General features: G+C 56.2%; 1 protein-coding gene across 1 annotated transcript in view; it reads right to left on the bottom strand.

The window, feature by feature from the left end:
* ADCY1 (adenylate cyclase 1) overlaps positions 1–21,657 on the bottom strand; it is a 207,670-nt gene that overhangs the window by 158,277 nt on the left and 27,736 nt on the right. The window contains exon 2 of the mRNA XM_058296659.1: positions 7,101–7,250. Within this exon, the coding sequence (XP_058152642.1) occupies positions 7,101–7,250 (150 nt within the window). The remainder of the gene's footprint in view (positions 1–7,100; positions 7,251–21,657) is intronic.

Here is a 21,657-nt window from a genome sequence, read left to right on the forward strand (position 1 = left end):
CAAAAAGTTGGGGTAACAGATGTTAATGAATGTGAATTATCGCCACTGAATTGTACATTCAAAAGTGTCAAAATGGGAAAATTTGAGTTGTAGGTAGTTTACTACAATAAAAAGCTTGAAAGGAAAATAAAAGGAATTTATCTCCTTGGGGGCAAGGACAATGCAGGCAGCAGAAGATCCAGACACTTGGATTTTGTATGCAGGGGGGGACAGGCCTGAGACCCCTGCCTCTCCTGCATCCATGGCGAGCAGTCCGGAAGCAGGCAGGGATAACCAATAGTGACACTCGCCAGGTTTCATCCATCTGCTGATTCCTGCATCATGCCAAGGCTCGGCCCAGCTGCAAGGACAGGACGAGGGGCTGAAGGCCAGACACTGATGTTTTAGAAGCACAGTTCCCTAGGCTGCACCTTCCCCACAGCCTGTCAGGCAGCAGGGCCACAAAAGTCCAGGGCTGTCTTGCCAGGTACATTCCATCCAGAAGATAACTTAGGGATTTCTCAAGGGAAACACCTGCTCTGTGAACCTAAGTCCAAGGCTCTACATGCCTCCGAAAACCTCCAACCATAACTCTGGCTTAGATGTTCCTCAGAGGCTCGTTCAGAGGCTCCCACCACCTATTCAATGAAGTCCATCCACCTCCACTCACAGTGCAAAGCCATTTTTGAGCAAGGCATTTCTAGGCCAGCCCAATACCTGTCCGGCTTCCAGCTGCATCTCCTTCCTGATGAGACCTCTTTCCTCAAACCACCAGGCACCTTCCTGGCCCAGTGACTCCATCTCCCCTTGAAGGTCCATCTCCCATGCTGGTCTCTGCCCCGCATCTCCACAGACTCTTACCAAAGCCACTGGGAGCAAAAGCATCTGGGTGGCCACTTCCTGAGCTGTCAGCCTCAGCAGTGTCCACCTGGGCCCTTCCATAAACACAGGGTACATCAACCTGGACCCCCTCCATAAACACAGAGTACGTCCACTTGGACCCCTCCATAAACACAGGGTACGTCCACCTGAGCCCCTCCATAAATACAGGGTACGTCCACCTGGGCCCCTTCATAAACACAGGGTAAGTCCCCCTGGACCCCTCCATAAACACAGGGTACGTCCACCTGGGCCCCTCCATAAACACAGGGTACGTCCACCTGGGCCCCTCCATAGACACAGGGTACATCCACCTGGACCCCTTCACAGACACAGGGTACGTCCCCCTGGGCCCCTCCATAGACACAGGGTGCGTCCACCTGGACCCCTCCATAGACACAGGGTGTGTCCACCTGAGCCTCTCCATAAACACAGGGTACGTCCACCTGGGACCCCCCTGATGAAATGATTTAGAGAAAGCCCTGAAGATCCCTCAAACACAAAAGCTGTGCCCTACTTCCTATCTCATCTCCTTTCTGAGTTTCCTCTTTATCTTTTGAAATTTGAAATCCCCACCAAGGCAGCTGACAGATAGCCAACCAAGCCCCTGGGTCATTAGGTTTGACCCAACACAAGATAAAGTCCACCTGCCCTAAACCTACCCCTGTAAGAGGGACAAACCTTGCCCAGTCAGTAGGAGTCAAGCTGATTTTCTTTTTATGTTCAAAAATCGTTTGCCATCCCTAGAAACCCTAAGCAGCCTCCGTTTTTGCAAGCCATCTGGCCTCCTTGCTGCAGCAGAACTTTGGTGTCCTAATAATATGCTGTCATCTGTGAACTCAACTCCAGTGTGTCTTTTGACAGGAACCATGTTCATTCGTAACCCTGAGGTTGTAAAGAGGACCTCTATCTGGAGAAGTGTGCCCTAACTGAACGAGGGTGGGTCTGCATCCAACGCAGCTGACATCCTGAAAAGCAGAGGAGTAGTCACAGAGCAAGGAGGGCACAGCCAAAAGTCAAAGGAACCGCTGTGCAACGGCCATGTCACAGACAGGCCAGCCAGCTAGGACCCCCCCGACCCCTGGAGGAAGCCAGCTTCCTAGCCTCTGGACTCTGAGCTGATACGCTCCTGCTGTTGGGCCGATCCACTGGAAACAAAGGCACCATGCAGGGGGCGCCCTCCTGGGACCCCTCCCCCGAGCCCGGGATGCATCCACCTGGGACCCCTCCCCAGCACCCGTGTGCATCCACCTGGGACCCCTCCCTAGAGCCCAGGGTGTGTCCACCTGGGACCCCTCTCCAGAGCCTGGTGTGCGTCCACCTAGGACTCTCCACAGAAGCCAGTGTGCGTCCATCTGGGACCCTTCCCCAGACTCCAGGGTGCATCCACCTGGGACCCCTCCCCAGAACCTGGTGTGCATTCACCTGGGAGTCTTCCCCAGAGCCTGGGGTACATCCACCTGGGCTCCAGCTCCCAGGCTGTATCCACCTGGAACGCCCACCCCAGAGCCTGGGCTGTGTCCACTGCAGACACCCTGCACAGAACTGGGGTCTGTCGCCATAGTCCCTCCCCAGAGCCGAAGGCACCGCCAGAGTAAAGGTTAGCTGGTCTGAGAAGACACTAGAAGAGTGGCTTCTGAACTGTTTACTCTTTGAATTGGGCCACAAAAGCACCTACAGATAAGGACATATTTGCATCAAAAGGTACCTCCACAAAAATGAGGGGAGGCTGTGGTTTTCAGCCCGACAGAGACCTGAGGACAGCGCAAGTGCCTTGGGGCTTCCGAGCTCTCTAGAATCAGGGGCAGGTTTTGTTGTACCTTAAAGGTAGCTGAGTGCACCTGCAGAGGTGACAGCAGCACATTTAAGCCCTTGGGCCCCTCCAGTGGCCTCCTTCCACATTCCAAAGACACAGGACCAGGGCATCCTGAACCAATTCCAGATACTCCCTCCCCCCATGCACAAGGCAGGAGTGAACCCGAGGGCCCAGTGATCAGCCACGGGTAAAGGCAGTTGTCATGGGACTCAGACAGAGTCAACAGGGAGAACACAAAACATAAGCAGACCTACTGAGGTCGTCCACTCTCCATCAACTAAGTGAACTCACGAAGATCCTATTTCCTCCATCAATTTTCAAATATTAAAACACTTTCTCAGCTTTCAAGCAAGAGATGAAATCACAAAGGAAAATGATGGTTATATTTGACCATCTTAAAGGAATGAATTTTCATACAAAGAAAATCAAAGCCAAAAGGAAAACAGTGGCATCCCTCACTTTAAGTGGGTTAACATCACTATTTCACAATAGGCTGCCCATTCAGGTTCATAGGAAAAAGTCAGAAAACAAAGGTGTAAAGAACATTTTTACTTCTTACAACACAACGCTATCATAGCACTTAGACCCCTAATTGTACTTAGAAGGGAACCTTACAAAATTAGTGTCAATTCTCAAATGAACTCTAGACCAACCTCAATTTAATAATGTTGAAATATTTCATTTTTCAAAAAAAACTAGGCTCCACGGACTAAACATTTTATTTTATGACTCACAGAAAGTACATTAGGGAGGCAAACATGAAAAAGGCTTCATACCCATTAGTAAGTGAAAGGGAAGAAAATATTAAGGGTACCTACCGCATTAGAACTATTGAAATATAATAACAAATGGAAGCTGATAAGATGTAGGCCTGAGGGATAACTGCCAAACCAGGAGAACCTACCCCCCTCCCCATGGGACCCTCCAAGCTTTCTCAATCAGTGGACTGGGCAGGGCTGCAGGATTCCCATCTCTAACAGGTTCCAGGAGATGCTGAGGGGGCTGGCCCTGGAACCCCATTTGAGAACCACTGCTTGAACAGAAGAGTATGACCAGACATTTACTATGGAGATATAAAGGACCACAGCCTTTTGGAAACTACCCCAGGAGGCAGGGAGAGAAGTGACACTAACTTGCACTCCTGAAAATGTAACTAAGAAATCCCTCCAGCCCTAAATGAGTGAGATGTTCACAAAAAGAAAATGTCTTTAAAAACATCGTGCCTAAACATCCAACAACAGCTCTCACAGAGTCGCTTAAAAAACAGTGAGGGGGGCATCTAAAGCAGCAAATGGTGACTCTAAGTTCCACGAGCACTCTGTCTGAGTGGCCCCCAGGCTTGCAGGGCAGGGGATAGAGGGACTGTTTTAGTTTGCTCAAAGCTGCTGGGAGCAATATGCCAGAAAAGGGTTAGCTTTATATCATAGGAATTTATTAGGTTAAAGGCTTACAGCTCTGAGGCCGGGAACAGGTCCAAATTAAGGCAGCATCAGAGATGCTTTCTCCCCGAGCTCAGCCGTGGGCGGTCAGGCACGCGTGGTGGCATCTGCTCATCTCTCCCCTCTACTCCGGGTCCTGTTGCTTCCAGCTTCTAGCTGCGCCCCCTGGGGCTTTTCTCTCTCTGAGGTTCACTGATTTCAACTACTGGAGGCTTTTTTTCTCGGTCTCTGTGGCCTTTTTCCTGTGTCTGTGGCTTTTCATTCCTCTGTTTATAAAAGACTCCGGTAAGAGGATTAAGGCCCACCATGGGTCACGCCATCTAATCGAGGGCCCCTAACTAAGTAACTGAGCCACAACCTGCGACAGGCTTACGCACACAGGAATGGGTAGTTCCAAGGACATACTTTTCTGGGCCCACCTAGCTTCACACTGTCACAGGGACTCAGGGTGGGAACAAACCGTGTTTGCAGAAGCTTTGCACGACGGCTTTCACGGCTATCACCACCATCAGCATCACTGAATCAACACAGGAGCTGACTCTGAATTACAAAGGAGACACTGAGCCTTACAGACACTATGACTGAGGGAAAGACACTCTGCAGGGAAGAGAGCAAAGATGAGGGGAGAGGCAGAGATAGGCAGAAAAGGAGGGACTGGGGAAGGAGATGGAAGGGAAGAGAAGAAAGGAGGCAAAGTAAAGAGTATTTCAGAACTACGTAGAGGTATGGCCCACAAGGTCTTTCCTGCATCTCTAAGCATGCACTGAAGGCAGAAAAGGGCTTCCAAAGGCTCACTTCTGGGCTTGCCTGGAGGAACAAAAATGAAACCAAGAGCCTATCAGAAGATACCAAATAACCAGCTTGATCAGTGTTCAGGAAGCCTGGTTTAGGAAAAGAAGGCTCAGGGCAGAGCTCAGAAGATCCAACATTGATACACATATGCACACAGGAGACACATACACATAGTCATACGCCCAGACTCACAGGCCCACACCGATGTAAACACATACACAGTGTACATATGTACACAGAGACACACACTCACACGTGCCATATTTATATGCACATAGGCACACTCATTCACACATCCACGTACATGCAGAAATACGTCTGCACACACATGTACACGCCATATTTATGCACATGCACATACGCCCAGAGACTCCCACACATACACAGACGTTTGTATCAGCAATGCTGAACTTCACCAGGCCCGGGTGATCTGGAAAACAGTCACTGTTAAAGCAAACCCCCAGCTTTTATGTTCCAGGAACAGCTTACTACAGAGAACTCCCCTTCCATATCAGGCTTAAATAAGACTAACAGGTGCCCCTTGTGTGCCTACGACAAGGTCAAAGCCAGACTTTCCACCTCCCCTTCTCTGCCTCCTAAACGATCTACGCTGCTTGTGCCCACTGGTAAATTGGAACAATACGCTCATTGAGCAGGCCTGGTTAAGCTTCTCTCCTGCGCTCTGGCCCACCCTCTCCGGAGTCCGTCCTGAGAGCAGACTGTCTGGCCACACTACCCTTTCATCCCACCTTCCCCAGACCTCCTTCACTCCTCTCTAAAGGAGAAGAGTCCTTTGTGGCTAACCCTCTGCCCCCCTCCAACAATCCTCTCAAAATAATTCTCTCCTTACCTAAGTCTGGAGTTGTCACTGTTTTGACAACACACACACACATGAAAACCCCTGAGACACACAGACCTATGTATACCCACACGCAGGTACACAGCATATCCACAAACATGCAGACACACTCACATGATCAGGCATGCACATACATCTATCCACATACACCATACATCACGCATGAGCATGCCCCCACACACACGTGTACAGGTGTGCATATCCACACATGTAATGTACACATCTATGCACACCCAGCTATGCATGTACACACACTTAATGCACACACCCACATACACAGAAACGGTCTTGACACACATAACCCCCCACACGCAGTCTAAATATATGTATAGATGATCTACTTCTAAACTCTACCCCACTTTTACTGTACACATTACTTACCACTACACCATCTATAAATGAAAAATACAGACACCTTGTTCACATTTATAGACCACCCATTTACAACAGTGGGGTCTAGGAACAGGCCCCATCCACGGCTCCCCCTGGGAACAACAAGCCTAAAAAGTGAACCTTTGCTAGAACCAAGGGCTTAGGTTGGGAGGAGGTTCTGGATTCTCTTCTAGAGGCCTTTCCTTGGAGGCCCCGTGGCGGATGAGGGAACAGCTCCCAGAGCCCAGGGTCCCCTGAGGTGGCCAGCTGGGGTGGGAAGCAGAGACCCAGGCCCTACTTCCCTGCAGTCCACATTTCCTCCACCACTACCCGCTTCCTCTTTAGGGTGGGAGGTGGGCCACACACCCTTGTTGGCAGAGGGGAACGGCATGTGGGGGCCTCAGCCCCACAGCATGGGGGGCTGCTGCCGTCTTCCCTGATGCTGCACTCCCGCTCCCCCTCCACCTGGACACGGCCGTGCCCTCCTGGACACCGTGGAAGTGCTCCAGCCCCCACATGGCAGCCAGGCCTCTTAGTGCCCACCGTGAGCCCACAGTGCCGACCCACTCGCTTGTCCCCTAGCTGGAGCCTTCTCTGGTTGGCCTCATGCCAGGGCTAGCAAACAGCGGCACGGCCTTCTTCCAGGTCCATTCGCTGCTACAAGTCTTGGGGGTATCTCGGCAAATGCCCCCACAGTGGCCCCTTAGCAGTAGGTAACAGAGGCTTGGCTAGGACCAAGTCCTTGCCTGGGGGAGGCCCTGACGCAGGCCGTTCTCGCCCCTCCCGAGGCTTGGGGGCTGCTCCCTGCCTCCACGGCTGCCCCAGTTCGGCAACCCCAAGGAGCTGGGAGCCCCCCACCTGGTACCAGTGCAGGGCTGGCCCGAGTGAGGCAAAGTGGGCCAGGCAGGGCCGGACGCCCCATGGGCCCCGAGAGCCGGCCCCAGGAGGGCAGTGTGGGGCTGACCTGCTTCTCGTTCTCGTCCTCCAGCCTCAGCCTGTCCTCGATGCAGGCGCGGGCCCGCAGGAAAGCCGTCCTCTGCGCACGCTCCGTCAGGATCCTCACGAAGGCGCCGTACACGTTCACGCTGATGAACAGCAGGGCGTTGGCTGCCAGCTGCAAGGCAGGGGAGAGGGCAGGCTCAGGGGCTGCTCCTGCGGGTCTTATCACGTGCTGTGCAGAGGGTTAGCAGCTGTAAAACTAGGGAGAGTACATATGTCGGATTCAACTGGCATTTCCCCAGGGCTCCCCAGGCCACCACAGACTTCCCCAAGCCACCCAGGCCTCCCCAGGCCTCCCCAGGCTCCCGCAGGCCTCCCTGGACTCCCCGGGCCTCCCCGGCCCTTCCCAGGCTCCCCCTGGGCCTTCCTGGGCCCTCCCCAGGCCTCCCCAGGCTCTCCAGGCCTCCCCAGCTCCCCGAAGCCTCCCCCAGGTCTCCCCAGGCCTCCTGGGCTCCCACAGGCTCTCTAGGCCTCCCCAGGCCACTCCAAGCACCCCAGGCCTCCCCCATCCACCCCAGGCCTCCCCCATCCACTCCAGGCCTCCCGGGCCTCCCAGGCCGCAGGAATCCTGCAGGCTCCACTCCTCCCTGCTCCTCCATGGATTCCCCAGAACATGCCTCCCAAGCAGAGCCACACACATCAGTCATACGGACACTCGCACGGGACACAGCCTCATTGAGCCTCGGGGACTCAGCCCCTCGTCCTCTGGGCATGGAAGCAACACCCAAAAGTGAAAAGGAAAACAAAAACAAGTGGCATGCAGGGAAGCATCAATTTGGGGGAAGCTGGGAGCCAAGGGATTGGGTGAGGAAGGGGCCGCCGTGACAGGGCGGCAGAGGTGCCCTGGGGAGGGACTGGGGACCCTGGCCGGCACCGGGATGCTGGGAGCAGCGGGCAATGCAGACCGGGACGGGTAAAGAGCGGCCTGGCCCTTGATGGGCCCACGCAGCCAGGAAGGCATGGGCACGCAGGACGCTCGAGCTCCCGCTGCGCCGCGGGCAGGACAGCAGGGGGGCTCCCCATGCGCCAGGCCCGGGGAAAGTGCGCGTCGTGCCGTGCCCCTCCTGCTGCGGGCACTCCATCAGGGGCCTCTGGGCCCCCTTCCCTTCCCCTGTGCACTCTCACCCTCGCCCACCCTTTCCAACATCCTGCGGGACGTAGCAACGGAGCCAGAGCAGAGCAGACGGCCCGTCCTCGAGACCAGTTGGAAAGTGCGGCCAGGCATCCTGACCACCGTCCCCGTGTCGCTGTCCCTACGCTTCCCCCACCTCGGCGGGCTCCCCTCGACCGGACCGGCAGGGCTGAGGCTGGAGGTTGGCGCTGGCCACCGTGGCACCCTCCCGTGGCAGGGCAGTGCCTCTGAACTCCAACCTGCCTTCGGCCTGACCCTCTCAGGAGCACTGGAGACAGGCGTTCCCGAAGGGTCTCGAGGAGCGCTGAAGACGGGTTCACAAGGAGGGACGGGCTGCCACCGGCCAGCAGGACCTGGGTGCGCCCGGGGCTCAGGGAAATGCCTGCACAGCGCTAGGGAGGGAATCCAGGGATGGCAGGGCACCGCGAGGACACACTTCTCTTCTCGGCAGAGGCACGGGAGCCCGGGGGCTTTGGGCCGTCTGAAGCGCACAGAGCCCCCAGGTCCCCACATGCCCACAGGGAGCCCTGACCATGTCCAACACCCCACGCTCGGTCCTGTTCCTTCAGGAGCTCTGGCCAGCTGGCAGGCGGCTCCTGAGCCCAGGAAGGCCACTGTCCACTGCCTGCCACATGTCTCAGGACCCCCAAGCTCCAGGGCAGCAGTGGAGGCCCGGGCTGCAGAGGGGAGCTGAGCAGGGCGTTCCGTGTGGAGCCTGACAGCCCCCCAGCGACGGAGGCTCTGCCTTGTGGAGGGCGCACGGCCTGCCTCGAGCCTCCTTCACGCAGCACACCCGTCCTCCCCCACCCTCCCAGGGCTCCCACCCGCCAGGAGGTGCAGCCATGATGCGCCTGGGAAGCTTCCCTGCATCCCAGGGACCTGTGACCTTGGCTTGGGCCCGTTTGCTCCCCGGGCACCCTCAGCCTGGGTGGGCACCCCAACAGCACTTGTAACCGTGCCATCCCTAGGCAGGGCCCGGCTCGGGGGACGAGACCTGCCGAGGCCAGCCAGCCAACACAGCCGTCTCAGGGCACAGATGAAGGCCAGGGTGCCCGAGAGCTAACAGGGCGAGCCAGGGGGAGAGGCAGGGGCAGGGGGTAGGGGCAGGGGCAGGGTGGGTGTGAAGGCCAGGGGTGCCGGGGGACTAACAGCATGAGCCAGGGGTGGGGGCAGGGTGCAGAGGGATCTGCAGAGCCTCAGGCTGAGCAGTGGGTTGAGGGTTAGCCAAGGGGAGGGAGGGAGGGAAGGAAGGAAGGAAGGAAAGAAGGGCTGCATTTCAACACTGACCACGCACACGGCCCCATCTCGTCAGCCCCTCATAAGGCCATCCCTCCCCTTACTCTGTTTGGGTGCACCTCCCCACAGAGGCACTGAGGACCCCAGTGTCCCACTAGGGTTGAGCTGCACCAGCTAAACTGCTGTGGGCTGCAAATACCCCCGAGGCCCAGCCCTCCACCAGGGCTGAGCAGACAGGCAGGCCCTCCGGAGGCAGGTTCTCTGCACGCAAAACCACCTCGAGCCTCCACGTGCCCCATGCACATCTGAGAGGGGGCAGGGGGGCTGCTGGCATGATGGCATGGGCTGCTGTGTGCTGCACCCCCAAGCCCCCACAGCCCCACTCACCCCCACCCACCAGGGGCTCTCACTGGAGACAGAGTGGGGCCGGGGCACTGGGCTGCAAGCATGGCCTAGAGCAGGCGCCCCCGGGTGAGAAGGGGTTACAGCGTTCTTTGTTCAGGAGGGGCAGAGGCAGGCACCCCAAGATCAGGATGGGGATGGAGAGAGCAGACAGGGAGCATGGAGGGGGAGCTGGTGGGAAGAGCAGGGAGGAGGGTCAGTGGTGGGCGGGAGCACAGACCCTCCGCCAACCCAGCCCCCCCAGCTGAGCTTCTGGTCTGCTGGCCCTAGAGGTAGCTCAAGAGCTGCCCCGAGAGCTGGCTCTGAGGGCTGTCCCCAAGAGCTGGACCTGCAAGCTGGCCAGAGAGGTGGCCCAAAGGCTGGTCCCAAGACCTCTAGTGCTGGCTAAAGAGGTAGCCCCCAAGAGCTGGCCAAAGAGGTGACCAGAGAGGTGGCCAAAGAGCTGCTGAGAGGGCTGGCCTCGCTTGCTGGCCAGAGATATGGCCCCGAGGGCTGCCCCCAAGAGCAGGCTCCTAGCGTGAGCAGAGAGCTGGCTGAGCAGTGCCGGTGCCCTGAGACATCGTCCTCCACTCCCGGAACCCGCCTGCCCATGACACCCCATTTTCATTCCCTGCCCTCCTCCCTCTGCCGCCCTGTCCCATCCCTTCCAGTGCCTGAGGACACGACTTCCTGCATAGTCGTGTCTCCTGGCGGCCTTCAGCGATGGGGTTTGAGTGGGGTCTCTGTGGTCTACAGCCCCCTCAGAGCTCCTGACCCCAGATGCCCCGTGGACCCTTGGCCCTGTTCTTAGGCTGGACTTGCACGGAATCCCGGGAGGTCACGCCAGCGCGTGCTGACACCTTACACCCACCATCCCGCCTGCTCCGGCTCAGCCCCCCACCTCCTGGCTACCACCTCCAACAGGCACTTGGCCGCGCAGCTTAGGGCAGGGGACCCCAGGGGCTCCTCGTGGGTTAACTCGCTGTGTCCTCTCCAATCCCCATGAGGATGCCTGGGGGTCTCATCAAGGTCACTGCCAGGAAGAGGAGGGATGCCTGGCCCGCTCCCAACGAGCTCTCTGCTGAAGCCAGCTCCACAGAAGCCACTTGGGCATCTGGAACCTTCTCGTCTCCATTGCTGAGAAGCCCCCTGGGCTCTGCCTTCAGAGACGCCGAGGCCTGGGGGAGCCACCGCTGCTGCCCAGACTCTCCTCCTCTGTCCTCCTGCCCCACCCCCGGGAGCTGGAGTGGCCAGGGTGCACCTATCTGGGCTAGACCGCTGGCCCCGGGCCCCTCTGAGGGCTCGAGGCCCACCAGGCCCTCTCCCCTCTCCCTGCTCTGCCCACCTCTCCCAGGACCTCAGCTCCTGCCCCACTGGTGGCTCTGCTCGGGGCTCGGCACTGCTGCTCCTGGCTAGGAACTCTGCTCCCAGACCCCACGGGGTGTACAGAAGCTTTGCCCAGTGCCATCTGCGGCCGCTTGATATTACTGGTGATTTCAAAAAGTGATACAAGTTGTTTGTAAACTGGTCTGTTCCTCTGGCATGATAACCCTTTGACTGCATTAGATTCAGCGGAGATGTCTATTAAATTACGTGACAATTAGGGCTTCGATCCAGTCACTAAGTTACAATGTGACTCGGCGTCGCGGCCCAGCCCCCGGGGCTGATAGAACAGACTCGCACAGAAGTGGACACAGCCTCGCAGGTGCGCAGGAGGAGAGAGCGCTCCAGAGACACGGCCCCAGGAAGAGAGGTCGCCTGATGGGCCACAGCTGACCTAGGGGGGAGACCAGGGCAGCTGAGCCCCGGGAGAGAGACGAGCCTCACCCCGGCCTGCAGCTGAGAAGGGAGGAAGCTGGGACCCTCTCGAGAGGGAGAAGAAGGCTGCACCCTCGCGGACATGCAGCCGCTGCCTTGGGGGGAGGAAGTCCCTCTTAAGGTACCTTGAGTTGGACCTCTATCCCACAGGAACACCCTCTATAAAAGCCCACAGAGTCCTGGTACTTTACATCACCCCCCTCTGACAGACTAACACACCACCTTCTGAGGCAGCTTGCCCTGACACCTAGGTTGAGCAGGTACACAGACCCGAAAGCGGCCTTAAGGGGTGGCCCTTATGCGGTGCTTTCTGCCTTTTACCTCTTTTCTCCACGGCAGTTACCAGCCTCCAGCCGCCCATGTAATTTGCTCATTTACCACGTTCCGGGTCTGTTGCCCACCCCACATCCAGGGCAGGCTCCCAGGCCACCTGGGAAGTCCCTGGACAGACCGGTTGCAGGCACAAAATCAGAGAGCTGTGCCTGAGCCCCCCTTCCCACAGCCACAAGGCCGTGAGTGAAGGGGACGTTTCCAACCACCGTGGAACAAGCCCACCTGCCCTTTGCCAGCAAATAAAAAAATAGAAAAAGAAAGCATTTTGCCCAGCATCGCCCCCTACCAGGGTAAGGATTTTCCCAGCTGGAGGGCAAGTTCATAGAAACAGGCTCCTGTTCTCACCCAGCCATCTGTCCCTCCACCCACCCATATCTGTCCGTCCATCCGTCCACTGTGATTCCAGCTCCGCATGAGCTGGGTGCTTGTCCCACAGGGCCCAGCACCCCTACATCACCAGGCAGCTATTGGGCACCCCCCGTCCTCAGAGTCTGTGAGGTGTGTGTGCAACATGAGCGCTATACAGACAAACGGACATGTCCACGCCATGGGGAGAGAACAGTGTGACTCTCCCCGTCCTGGGTCTGCCGTGATGCTTCTAGAAACCATCCTTGAAGTGGTAATGGGAGTGGGTGAGGAGCCGGCAGTCGCTGGTCCAGAGAACCCACAAACATGGTGGGTCTCGGCTCCCAAGACATTGCCACGGCCACAGAAACCTCACACCATGTGCCACCAATGGCCCAGGCTCAGACGAGCAGCCATAGCACGGCAAACAGCACCCACGGCTGCATCCAAACGCAGTTCCAGGCCACGGGGACCCCAAGGCAGAGAAGCACAGACACCGCTGAGCCGCAGGCCCTGCAGAGAGGCCCGTCTGGCTCAGTGCCGTGCTGATGCCGGGACTCAGCCCTCAGATCTGCCCATGCCAGCAGGACGGTGGGAAACCAGGGCCTGGTGGCAGTGAAAGGGACTCAGCACTGCCTGGCCGTGTGCCAGTGAGGGGCCACCCATCGGGAGGGCAGCACAAGACAGTCCCCCACCCGCCAGCCAGTGGAGACTGAAGGGGTGCCTTAGGGAGTGGACAAGGGGAGGGGGCCCTGGACCTCAGGCTGCCCGTGTGCCTGTGGGTGTGGCAGGGATTCGCTCATGGCCCTCTGCCACCTGGTGGGGGTTGGGTACCACGGGCAGCTGCGTGTCCACTGCACTGCGCAGCCGCCTGCAGGTCCAGTGACCTCATGGAGGCGGGCAGAGAAGTGAGGAGCTGGAATGGAGCCCCTCGTGAGGCCCCCCTGCAGCAGGCCAGCTCCACCAAGACCCGGTAGCTGGCACCGCCCAGAGAGGACATGGGGCAGCACTGGACGGTGGCCGCAGGGGTGGGCCGGTAGACCACACCAGGCCCTGAGGAATGCAGCACCAAGGGGGCTGGGGGAGACAGCCCTGAAGGGAGATGGCAGCTGCCCTGAAAGTGAAAAGGCCAGGCACCCCCCAAGGAGCGAGAGCAGGCGTCCAACAACCGCTAGGTGCCGTGGGATGGTCAGGGTGCTAAAACCACCCTGGAGAACGAAGGGGGGGTGGTACGGAAGTACAGAAGCCAGGTTCCCTATGACCCACGAGAGCTGGGAGCCTCCACAAGGAGGGCCCGAGTGTGAGCACACTCTGACAGCCGGGACGTGGGCCTGGGGAGAGCACAGGCAGGGAGCACGTGCAGGGGGGCTGCCGCAGAAAGGCCCGGCCTGGGGTTGCTGCCGCCAGGGGCAGGAGGCGCTGGCATGAACAGGCAGTGGGGCTGCCCCTGGGCCTCCTGGGCACCCAACACCTCCACCTGCTCCCAGCCAGGGCCGGGCCTTCCCGAAGCCCCTCAGGAAGCCCCACTGTGCGGCCCAGTTGGGGAGTGAGCCGCCCAGGAATGGAAAATTAGGAGTAAAAGCCCTGTGGGCATGAAAATCCCCAGTGGACCTGGCCGGTGGGTGGGGCCTCAGTAGAGCAAGTGTGCCTCCCTGGGCGATCCCATGGGGCCTTGTGCACAGGGGGCAGCAAAGGGGACAGGGCCCGCCCACCCCACACCTGAGCCCAGACACCAAGGTCACCTTGAATCCACAGAGACAGGACTTGGCCTTTGGGGGTAGCATTCGCAGATGGACAAGGAGCTGATGGTGTTTCTGCTTCCCACGGTGTGGGAAACTCGCTGGCCGTGCTGACGGCCCCCTCCCCACAGGAGACAGGACAGTCTTCTCACCGCAGGGGCAGATGGCACCCAGGCCACACTCAGCCCCAGGGGCCTGCGGACATGCCCATCTTCGGGACACATAGCCCGCAGCCACCCACCAGGCATCCTCGGCCAGCCCCCCCGCTAGTACCCCCAGGCCACATTCCACTGTGTCACCAGCTCACTACCCCGCAGGAGACTCTTCCCCAGCTGGCCGAGCCACCTCTGACTGGGAAGGAAGCCTGAAGAGGTGTCCACACTCGGGCAGGGCTGGGCTGGATTTGCTGGGATGAGCTGGACACATGCTCGGGGTGGGCACACCGGGCCTTGGCTGGGGAGTGCCCATCCAGCCTCCGGGGGGACTGCAGCCTATGGGTGGGCCTGAGCAATGCCCAGGCAAGCCAGCGCCTGGGGTCAGGCCTCTCTTCCTGTGGTTCTGCCACCACTGTGGCAGGAACGGGGACATCGGAGCGGACACAGGCACAGTCTGTGTAGGGAAGCGCCCAGTGTGTGCACTGCCTTGTGCCCTGGGGTCCTGGGTGGGGCCACAGCAACCACCTGCGAGGTCAACGCCAGAGGTGGTCCTGCTCTGGCCCCCTCTTTTCACCCCATGACTTGAGCTTCTTCATGACTCCCATGCCTCATGGCTGGCCCACTGCATTTAGGACAGGTAACCTCCAAGAGCATCCTGAAGCCAGAGCCTACGGGGTCCCAGGACATCAGAGCTGAAGGCACAGAAGACCACCAGACCCAAGCGCCCAAAGTCCATTCCACCAGTTCCCTGGATGCTTTGCTTATAAAATTAAAACGAACTAGAGAAAGATGGGGGCAGCCCCAATGAAGCAGGGGGTGACCCCACCTGCCTTTCCACCTTCAGACAATCACGGTACTTGTGCAATGAACGCAGAGGGCCCATGAAGGCTCTCGCAGTAAAAAGCAGAGGGCCTTCGCTGACCCCTCTACCCACGCGTGTACACCCAGAACACAGCTCCTCCTCCCACCACCAGGAGCCAGCTCTTGAATTCCATTTGGGGTTGACAATAAGGTACCCTTCCCCCTTCTGCAAACACATGCTTCTTACAGATAAGAATACAGAATCCCAGAGAAGATAGGCAAAGACTCGAAGTCAGGGAACAGTTATGTGGTTTTGAGAGAATCCCCCAAAAATCATGCTTTTAAAGCTGGTCTATTCCTGTGGGTGGGGATCTACTGCAAGTGGGGCCTTTTGATGCAGTTCCTTCAGTTATGGACCTTTTTGATTAGCTTACTTCAGTAAGTCATGACCCAGGGTAGGTCTTAATCCTCTTACTGGAGTCCTTCATAAGCAAATTAAATTCAGATGAAGAGAGTGTGAAAGCCATTGAAGCCAGAAACTCTGAAAAGAAGGGAGAGCTGAGCAGATGCCACCATGTGCTCTGCCATGTGATGGAGGAGCTCAGGATGGCCGGCAGCTGGTCTTCAGAAAGAAAGCACTGCCTGATGATGCCTTGATTGGAACGTTTTTCTCAGCCTCAGAACTGTAAGCCTGCAAGCTAATAAATCCACATTGTAAAAGCCAACTCATTCCTAGTACATTGCTTTTAGCAGCCCAGCAGACCAAAACAAAAAGCATCCCAGTGTCTAGCTCAGGCATGTTTGCCACCAAAGCCTGCTCTTGATAGCCATTGCAGGCTTCTCAAGATACTCGGGGGGACCCAAATGTGACATTCCGTCTTGGGTTCCATTCACCTTTTGTTCACCTTCCATTTCTTCTTTCTCTAAAAGTTACTTTAAGGAGATGCAGCAAGAAGTTACTACAATAAAGTTCCCTGCTACACCGACAACTGTAAAGTGGTGAACTTTGTAAAACTCAACAAAAACTTAAATATGTTAAGTATACATTTTGTATTTAATTCCAAAGGAAAGGGTTCCAAAGGAATCAAGGACTGACCTGGACCTTATTATATGTTCCTCGGATCTAGTTACAATTAAATGGGTTACTTTACTGGTTTATGCCAGCCACATTAGAGCTCCTGTGAAATGTGTGTTTCTCAGGTGAGTGGAAATTAGGTCCCCCGTGCAGCGCAACCTCTTTATATGCAGGGCCTGAGTAGGAGGGTGGAAGATACAGACACAATCAAATGAAAAGGCAGACCCAGGCCACCGCCCAAATCTGGAAAGCTCAGGCTTGCTCATCTGGGAATCTAAGGTTTTCCCATAGTCTTTAGAAACAGATGACCCCAGGGGCAAATCACAATCCCCAATGCCTTTCCTAGAAACTGGGCATGGTAATACCCAGAGCAGGCCCTGCTCCCACCAGAAATAAATGAAATGGATCTCGTTAGCTGTGGCTGGCCCATGGGCCAGGCACCCCTCGTTTTGGGGCTCAAGAGGGGAGCCTCACACCCAGCCCATTCTTGGCTGCTGTGCTGTCTCATCACTGGCCTCAGAAGACTCAGGGATGACGGGCCATGGAGCCACGAAGCCACCAACTCGTTTCAAGCCATCAGGCTCAAGATTCCATAAAAGACCCAGGAACAAAGAAGGGCTGTGAGTGATCCCTGAACCCCTCCCCTGCAGGCTCAGCTTATGATCAATTTATGCTGACACCAAACTCAAACTCCCTTAAAGAAATAAAATTAATTTAACCACATTACCCAAACTTAAACCTTTTTTTTCAGAAGGTACCAGGGATTCAACCGGGGACCTTGTACATGCGAAGCAGGCACTCAGCCACTGACCTACACCAGCTCTGCAACTCAAACTTTAGAAAGTAGAAAAGGAAAGTCACCCATGATCCCACCTCCTTCACAATTCCAGTATATTTCTTCTTCCTTTCCACACAGTGCTTGCTTTATGCCATGATCATGGAGCAGATATAATTTAGATACAGCTTATTTCACAAACATGACACAGCATGACTTCTGGCTGTTTTCAGAATCATCTTTTCAATGACTGCATGATATTGCAATGAATGGATAAAGCATCATCCAAGCAACCATGCCCTGACAATTGCATTACTGGCAATTCCCAATAAATAGTATAGATATTAATAATGAGAAAATACTAGGAAAGATGCCAAGACAAGCGCCATTGGAGGAAAAGGTGGTCAGTGACCATTCTGCAGGATTCCAGGTGCAGACTGCGGCCTGCAAGCATCAGCACACAACACACCCCCTTGCTTGGAGCACACTTTACTAGACGGCCCTCAAAGAGTTGGGCTCCTGTGCGCTGGCCACTCCAGGTCTAAAGGTAGGGTCACATGTTTCCATTTCTGCCCACTTCACTGGAAACTCCTTTAACTGAGTGTTTCTTTGGGACTGCTAACTCTACATACCAGGATGGCAGGTCACCTTTTGTGGATCCTGCTCCATCCCTTGGCCACCTCTTCAGGTCTCTCTGAGCTACTTTATAAGCTGGGCAGTCTATACCTGGAGATTCCTGCTGCCCACTCCAACATCGCCCGCCAAGGCCCCCTCAACATCACCGTACAAGATGGGACAGATAGAAACAAACCACAGTGCTACTTCCCAATCCCCCTACTATTAAAAATGAGTCGCAGAGTTTACTGAGGACAGGGACAAGTATTTCTCCTTCCTGTACCTGCCTTCTGTGTCTACGTATAAAGACAGGTCAAAATGTTTGCAGCGTGAATGTGCTGGCATCGAATGGGCTACATTGATGAGCAAAGCACTGCAATGAACCACAGACTCCCTGTTACAGGATAAAGAACTCAAACAGAAGGAAAGCATGCTAAATACTACAGTTCAAGATCCAGGCGCTCCCACAGGTGATGAGAGGAGAGGCTGGGCCACAAGGAAGCAGCAATATTTAAAATAAGCCCTATAGGCTGAGAAGAGTCAAATCGCCGAAACCCAAAAGGGGAGAACAGCAAGGTGATGGTCAATTTCACATGTTAGTGGCTGGTTTGTGGTATCCAGTTGTTTAGTCAACCAAGCTCCGGCCTGATCATTACTGTAAGGGTATTTGGTAGATGAACTTGTATGCATAGTCGGTTGACTGCATCTATAGTTAATTGCATTTACAATCACAAAAGAAAACACCCTTGCAATGGGGGGAATTTCCTCATCCAATCAGTTCAAGGTTTTACAGAAGAAATAAGGATTTCAGCAGTCAGAAAGCAGACTTTCTGCCTCTATTTCAGGCAACCCTCTTCCCCCAGGGAATTTAAAATTGCCTTCATTGTAGCTTCAACCTTGCGTCCTACCCTATGGAATTGGGACTTACCAATCCCCATGATTGTGTGAGCCAATGCCTATAATCAACTTCCTAGTGTTTACATATATATATATACACACACACACATTTATATACACATTTATATATATCCACTCAGTTCTCAGTTCCGTTTTCCTGGAGAACCCTGACTAACACAATCACCAGGAAGGCCCAGAAAGGAGGTGGTGAGAAGCATGCCTGGAGAACAGTGAGGACAGGGCACTAGAATACAGACCTTTCTGAAAGTGGATGCTGAGGGCCACAGGCACACTGAACCAAACCCACCATGACCCACACGGGATGGATGAAGAGACGGGTAGTGAGGTTAAACCACCTCCCCAAGGTCAGAGCCAGGAGAGGTGGCAGCATGTTACCCTAGCCCTGCGGTGCTTAGGCCCTTCGTGCAGCACCAAGCACTTGCAAACAAGTCCAGTCCCGAAAGCTCAGTCACCTGGGGCAAGGAGGAATGAATCAGGAATGGGTGGTCTTACCCAACCTGATCCAAGAAAAAGGAGGGAAGAAGTGCCAAGAGCGTGAGAGACAGCCAGAGTGCCAGGTGGGATCCTCTGTCCTGGGTGGATAACTGAGGGCCACAAATGGAGCATGTGTGGGTGGGAGGACTCCCAGGCCGGGAGACTGGTGGGTCATGAGCCTCAGCAGGGCGCCTGATCTGATAACAGAAGGATCCCTTTGTGAGGTGCTGGACCCTTCCTGGAGCCATCCCACACTTCCCAGTGTGGGGTGTGGGCTGACCCCCACCTGCCGCCCAAGGACACAGCCACGGCAGGCCAGGATGCAGGTCTGAGGCACGAAGGAAGCGTGAGGAACTCACAGGTACAGGTGCGGGGGGGGGGGGGGGGGGGGGGCGGGGCCTGATCGGGACTACGACACTAAGAGGTCCTTAATGCCAGAGCCAGACACCAGGTGGCGCCCTCAGTCTGCATCCGGAGAGGGGTCGGAGGGGTCAAGGCCGCAGGATCCCGCCTGGAGCAGGGGCTGCACGCTGTAAGCAAATCCCGGAGCTGGGGGTGAGGTGAGGTCTACACCCGCCTTTAAACCACATAAAAGGTGCATAAAATGCAACTACAATGAAATAAAACGAAAAGTCTCTCTTTCAAGATTCTCCCGTTATCTCGGCTTCCTTTCTCTGGCTGGTTCCTTCTGGAACATAATGGCCAATGTTTCCTTCTGGAACACCATGCGGATAGGTTACGAGCACTGAGAGGGCAGTGCTGGGGAACGTAAAATTGCTGGTCTGAGAGTCGCAATTACGGACCAGCCAGATTCTTGCAGTGTCCCAAGCCCATCCTTCCCTCCCGGGCCTGAGTCAAGGCAGTTTCAACAAAGAAATCGAGGGCGCGCGGAAGGCAGACGCTGCCCTCGCTTCGCCACACTCACTGCGAGGACGGCCCTGCCTCCCCCACCACACAGGGCACTGCGAGGACAACCCAAGGTTCCTCTTCCCAGAGTGCACTGCGAGGAGGTCCGGCCCGCCAGTCCACCGCGGTGGGGGGGAGGGGGGGAGCAGCTTCCTGGCCCCACAATGCACTGCGAAGATGACAGCTCTGCCTTCCCTTTTCCACACTCACTGCGAGGAAGACAGAGCCCCACCTTCCCTGCCCTGCCCCACAGCGCACTGCCAGGATGAGGGTTCTGCCTTCCCTTTCCCACAACTACTGCGAGGATAATGTCACCCACCATCCCTGTCCCACAGTGCACTGCGAGGACGGTCCCGCCTTCTTTTTCCCACAGTGCACTGCGAGGAGGGCGGCCCCGCCTCCCTGGTCCCACAGTGCACCGCGGGGAGGGCAGCCCGCCCCCCAGGCACCCAACTGCTGCTCAGGGCTCTTGTGGCCTAAGGGAGCTCCCACCGCCTATCGCTCGACGAGCCGGCCGACCTTCCTCTCCTTTCCGTTAACTTGCCTCCCGATTTGTATTCCCTACAAAGCTGTCCTCATCATGGCGACCGTAACGCGGCTAGAATACCTCAGAGACATCAGGGCCAAACAAAACTGTCCTCAAGCTCGAGTTATGGATAATCTGCTTGCGCGAAAAGGCTCCATTTTTGCCATCAGTGAAAAACCCAGTTCATTATAACCTGGAAGTTGTGTTCCTTCAGGGGAACAGAACACATTTAAAGGAATTTGTTGAAAAGGGGATTTTCACGGGGGAAGGGCCCCACCGCCAATGCTCTGTCGTGCCTGGGTCTCACCCTCTGCCAGCAGCTGCCTCCACCTCACCTGGGAGCCACACCTGTACCCCAGCTGGGCTCGGCCCACCTGGAGCCCCTCTGGTGTTGCTGTTTGCAACCATATCCTTCTCTCCATTTTGCCAGGTTGTATCTTCCCAAATATATCTGTGGATATAAATACACCCGCTCTGAGGTCTTCCCTACTGCCTGGGATTCTGAATTCTCCCCGCTGAAGCTCTCCGAACTCATGGCCATAGGGTATTTGGGTCCAGAAACCCGACTGCCTGGTACAGGATGGCAGTGATGTAGCTTAGCAATATTCATGCAAGAGTTGGGGTCGGGTGAAAAGTGAGTTCATAAAATCAGTTCTCAGAGACAAGGCTCTGAGACAAGAGGCCCAATGCCACCATGCCCCACCCATCAGGCCACCCCTGGAGCAGTGGGTCTGGTCCTGCACCCTCCGGGGAGGGGGCCCATCTGAGGCCATCCGCACTGCAGCCCTGGGCTGTGTTCCCAGCCTCACTGCCTCCACTCAACTCCACTGCACTGTCTGGAAACCCTGGGCCATCTTGGGTATCCTACAACCAACCTGGTGAGCAAGGACTGCCATTCTCCCCACCTTCCTGCACCCCTCATTCCAGCCAGGTGCAGCCCAGGCTGTGAGGGAGAGGAAGCAAACTTCCTGGTACCTGCCATGGGAGGGGCACCCAGGTGTAGGAATGAAGGGCACAGGCTCCATCACCAGGGTGCAGAATTGCCCTGTGCTTTCTCACCTTGGGGCCTCTCTTGGCCTGTCTCTCCACCTGACTAACGGACAGGGTGATGATAATCAGAGCTCCACTTAAATGAGTTTCCCATGAGGATCAAATGAATAGCTGTGAGACAGTCTCAAGACAGTGCATGGCATGTGGGAAACACCCCACAAACGCCTATGATGTTCTGGCAGCACAGCTTGGGGGCACCTCCTCCACTGGGCTCTAAGTGAATGAGAGTGTGCCCACCCTATA

Source organism: Dasypus novemcinctus, chromosome 5 (genome assembly GCF_030445035.2).
Source record: "Dasypus novemcinctus isolate mDasNov1 chromosome 5, mDasNov1.1.hap2, whole genome shotgun sequence".
NCBI classification, from domain to species: domain Eukaryota; kingdom Metazoa; phylum Chordata; class Mammalia; order Cingulata; family Dasypodidae; genus Dasypus; species Dasypus novemcinctus.